This window comes from Montipora foliosa, unplaced genomic scaffold (assembly GCF_036669935.1).
Source record: "Montipora foliosa isolate CH-2021 unplaced genomic scaffold, ASM3666993v2 scaffold_395, whole genome shotgun sequence".
In the NCBI taxonomy this organism is placed as follows: Eukaryota; Metazoa; Cnidaria; class Anthozoa; order Scleractinia; family Acroporidae; genus Montipora; species Montipora foliosa.
The window spans coordinates 340,001-345,000 of record NW_027179695.1 but is presented as its reverse complement, the minus strand read 5'-3'; the positions used below and the strand labels follow the sequence as shown (position 1 = coordinate 345,000).

Below are 5,000 nucleotides of genomic sequence, written 5' to 3'. Positions count from 1 at the left end.
AAAAAAATCGTCAATTAAACCAGCTATACATACTGTACAGTAACAGTATATCTTTTTGGCATTATCACGGTATTACAATTCATACTACAGTTACATCTGTCACTGTTAACTGTATCCTATAAAGTCAGCAAAACAGAAATGTGCCAGCACGCTCTGAATTCGATGAAGAATCAAAAGAAAGAAAAATCAATTTCTGATCTTCTGGTCATGGCTTTTCACTCTCTTCTGGTCGAGCAACTGCTATGTTAACTGTATTGTATTTAATAAGCTCAAAGGGAAAAATGAGAAAGAAGATTAAAAAATCCGACAATACAGAGATGAAAATTAAGTAAATACATGGTGTATAAAGATAGAAACCCTTTTTTTGTTCATTAAGTTCCGTAGCTTTAACATTGTAGTCTGTAGCCGTGGAAATGTTATTAAAAGCAGAAGGAACGTCTCTAACAGATTTAAAAACTTTCTTTGCTTGTTTCTGTAGGGATATAGTTTTTAAAGAACAGTAAAACATATCCCATCTTAAAGTTTTACTAAAATATTTTACGTGCCCCCCTTTCCCTTATTTTTTCAGTTGTCCCCCATTTAAGGCGGTTTTATTTTTTTGGTGCCCCCCCCCCCCCCCCCCCCCCCCTAATCCCACCAGCAACCCCTACCTCGAAAAAAATGAACGGTCCCTTATCAGCAGAAAATTGGAACAAGACCTCAAGCCCAGAAATCAAAGCCTCCAATTGTAAATCAACAATGCCTTGTTACTCTCTTATATGTGATCTGTGTGATTCAGATTGTGTCGGCTATACAGCTTGACACCTTCATAAACGTATTGTTGAACACAAAAATTCTGCGACCGGTAAACACTTTTTGATAGCCCATGGGGATACAAGCCTCCTCAAAGAAAGCCAATTCCGCATTGTAAAAAAGTGCCAAGGAAAATTTGACTGTCTTGTGTCTATGAGATGTTCTTCATCAAGGAGCGAAATCCCAGTCTCAACACGCAGACTGATTCCATTCGCGCAAAACTCTTTGTTTAAAGAACATTTCAACACCTACATGTATTATCTCTTTAGTATTTCAACATTTTTTATCTTTCACTTTTTGACTTGATAATGACGTTAGCCAAACGTCGAAATGTTGTGTACAAACTTTTAATATGCTCTTACGAAACGTTTTATCGCAATTTTTTATCGTTAAATGAAAACTATCAATGAAAATTCTTTTGCATTAATTCGTTTTTGGGTTTGTTTCTATGAAATCCCTCACTCAGTTTGATAGTGAGGAACTGAGGACAAAGACAAAGAAAAGTGAATGATATGTAAATATTTTTCACATTCATTCCAACGTGTTTCTATTGTTTTTGTCTTCACTGCCTCACTATCAAGCTGAATATTTGATATTTCGAAAATGGCCTATTTTAAAAACTAAGTGTACTGCAAAACAAGTGTATCCAATGTACATGAATGTTCTATGCTGATAACAGAGAATCACCCAACGTGTACTCACTCACTCACTCACTTAGCCGGCTGCGAGGCAGTCGGCATGTACTATAAACTACTCTATATTGAAGTTCTATAATACTGTTAAACTCAGTAGTTATGAGTTCACACTCAAGATATTTAATAAATCGTCTTGTATCCCAACACTGTTTTATAACTCCCTAGTAACTGTGTCTAATGTCCACAGGTATAATACAAGGTATTCATCTAAAATTAATTTCTATCGACCTAACGTAAGGACTAACACTGGAAAATTTACCTTTGCATATACAGCTTAAATATTATGGGAAACTATACCTAATTTGAAATGGCTCTCTATCAATAGCTTTCAGAAGCAATGTAAAGCTTGTCTACTTCAATGTACATGTAAGTCATAGTCTGTACTTGTCTGAACTATATAAAATTAATGAACTATTCAGGTAGTTTATATAATTATGTACTACTGTATTACTTCAAAATGTTAGTGAATATCCCTGTAATTTCTGTTTCTTCGTATGTAAATTATTTGCACCTTAATTCAATGTAAATTGTTTCCTGTTTTTTTTTTCCCTTTTTATCCTCTCCTTCTTTCTTTCAGTTGCTCATGAGCAGCAGCCAACTCGAAAGCTATGCTACTTTGGCTGCTGGAGGCATATTGTCAATTATTCCTTTCACTTAGATAAAATAACCTGTTTTTTTTTTCACTTCGCTTATTGTGTAAAGTTATAAAAGTGATTTATAAAGTGATTTGATTTGATTTGAACTAACCTTCATATTGGCTTTCCTCTCGTTTTCTTTTCTGAGCATTTGCCAGCTCAACTTCCATGTTGCGTGCACCTAAAGAAAAACACTTCATGAACGTCAACCACATTTTAACAGAAATCTTTAGAACAGTGGTGTGGTCACAGTCTCTCCAAAACCTGACCGTAGGAGCAGACAGGTGTCTAGAGGCCAATCACAATACGGTGGAATACATTTCATCAACAACACTGGGTGCGAGCATCAATGTTTTTTTTACCATTTTCAAGGTACATGTAGATACATCAATTTACTTGGAAATTACAATTTTTAATGCCTCTAAAGCAAAATCTCATCCCTCTATTTCCATCAGAGTTAATTTAGATTAATAAAAAGACTGGATCACCAGAGTAAAAAATTCAAATATGGGAGAAGCCTAGATAGTAGAGGTCAGGATTCTTCTAATCAGGTACAATTCTACTGTGGAGCATCATTTCCCGTTCGTAAAGTTTACCTTGGTTACAGTGCGGCCAATCTTTGAAAACTGCAGGGTCACTGATCATTTTTGCCACAATGGATGCTGCCATGGTGCTTGCAAAAGGCATCCACTCACTACTTGAAGGCTGGGTTTGATTAACAAAACTTGACACACCTTTTGCTACCACCCACTCAACTTTTTCATCATAGGCTGCAGCAAGAACACCTGAAGTTAAGGACAAAAGGAGTTAACATCAGAGCTTCAAGGTTTTAAGGAAGGGTCTTCAAGCAACACTCTGTTGCTTCATACCTCCTACTCAATCCTTGGAACAGCAGCTTCAAGTTCATCAGAAGTGATCAGAGAGACCAAATTTCAGCTTTCTGGCTTGATTTCTTTTAAGTTAGTTGTAACAGTTATTTTGCACTTAACAGCCATTCTGCTCTTCTCATATGTACAACTACATCTACAATGTACCAGGGTTTTAGAAATGTTCCTCAAAGTGACAATTTCTTCCATTCCATAAGTACACAGTACATTTGTATTATGTGTTGATTACCAAAACATAGTAAAATGAAACCTGCAACCTTGGAGATAATGCATTTCAATGGAAGCTGTCCCATTAACACACTAAAATACAATGTACATTGTAATCTTGGATATCATGCAGCTTTGTATGAACCTTCGTTACACGGAAAAAAAATATTCAGCAAATACATATCTTACATGTAGCTTAATCATAATATTTCCTAAAAAGGCTACTTAAAGTTTCATTGACAAAAAAATAAGAGACTGAGGTAAAATAATTTTATCATTTTGTGATTTTTCCTGGATTTATCTTCAAATACAAATTAGTTAATGTTCTTTTTTCCATACAGTACCTTATTAAAACTATTACCTTCCCCTCCTGTCTCAACAGCAATTGCTTCTGGATATTGTTTTTGAAGATCAGCAACTTTACACCACTCTGCCTGGCTCAAAATATCACCATCACAGTGTACTTTAACTTCCAATTCATCTGGATTTTCCAAAGGAGCAACCCACCCAATGGGTGCATCTCTAACAAGATCACCAAGATGCGGACTCACAGGAATTTTGAATCCAGCTGGTGTTGTCAACTTGGCAGATACAACTACATCGCCTAGTTTGACTTTATCTGAGCTTAATCCACAGCAAGTTCCAACCAAAAAAACAGCCTTTGGCTTCAAGACCCTGACTGCATTTTTTACTGCTGTTGAAGATCCCCCTGGGACTACAGAACCTTTAGGACATATCTTTAATGCAACCTTTAGCTGATTTTGATCAGTACCAATGTATCCAAAATATATCGCACCAACTTCCATGTTGTAACTTTTGACAGGTTGCCCCAGCAACGAGTAACAACTCAAAAACTCACAATCCTCCACTGTCAGTAGCAAAATATCAATTGGCAGATCAACACTTCCCCAGAGTTTGCTGACAGTTTGAAGACCACTCAGTTTTGATGGCTTGACTTTGAGCTGTGGGGGCATGTCATAACAGTCTTCCAGGACAGGCAAAGAAGGTTTCCCTTTCTTTCCACCTAAGAATTTGAAAAAGATTCTAAATTTGCTATGAACGAATTTGGGGCAAAATACATGTAAGTGATGACATATTCTTGCTAAGAATTAAGATCTACAAGTGCATTATACATGTAATTACAGTACATTCAACAACTTTCACTTGAAAATTAAGCAAAGGCACTGTTGCATACTGGAGTGGCTGTGTGCAACAAAATTATCTGGTAATTTGTTTAGCTTCATGTGTGTCCTTTTCTATGTGCATGTTAGATAAAACATTAGAAAAGAAGCAGGCTGAAACACTGACTGATGGATGAGACTTTGGTTTTCTCAAGCTTGTCCAAATAGTTCAGTCTCTTGTTTTAAGAGTATTATTCTTTTGAGTGGTTTGTTTATCAACTGTCTAAAAAAGGGATTTCCCACTTCTCTGGGGTCTTGTTTGAAAAAATAGGGATATGGCTTTAGAGGGAGGGGGAAGGAGGGGAAAGTGGCCTGTGTCTTTTTTTCCACATCTCCATTTCCTTTCAGTACTTCCTCCTCTTCCACACATACCCCTTCATCTGCTTCCCTTAATACCTTTAATTAACGAGTGTCCCCACTACATGTACATTTACAGCTGTATGCAATGCAAATCAAAAGACAACATCTTCACGTTTTTAAATCACAGAGAATACAATGTTGTAAGATCAAAGAGGTGCCCTCCTCGATTAGAACACCTTGAATGCTCTTGAAATAATCACTAATTGCAAGTTTCTTTCACGCACTCTTTAAATCCTTCAGATG

At 36.5% G+C, this 5,000-nt stretch overlaps 1 protein-coding gene across 2 annotated transcripts in view; it reads right to left on the bottom strand.

Annotated features, from left to right (window-relative positions):
- Positions 1–5,000, bottom strand: part of LOC137987915 (NLR family CARD domain-containing protein 3-like) — a 27,698-nt gene that overhangs the window by 17,906 nt on the left and 4,792 nt on the right. For both annotated transcript variants that reach the window (XM_068834002.1, XM_068834003.1), the window contains exons 3-5: positions 3,578–4,240; positions 2,719–2,907; positions 2,235–2,303 (exon numbers count right to left, since the gene is read on the bottom strand). In XM_068834002.1, coding sequence (XP_068690103.1) covers positions 2,235–2,303; positions 2,719–2,907; positions 3,578–4,240 — 921 coding nt within the window. The remainder of the gene's footprint in view (positions 1–2,234; positions 2,304–2,718; positions 2,908–3,577; positions 4,241–5,000) is intronic.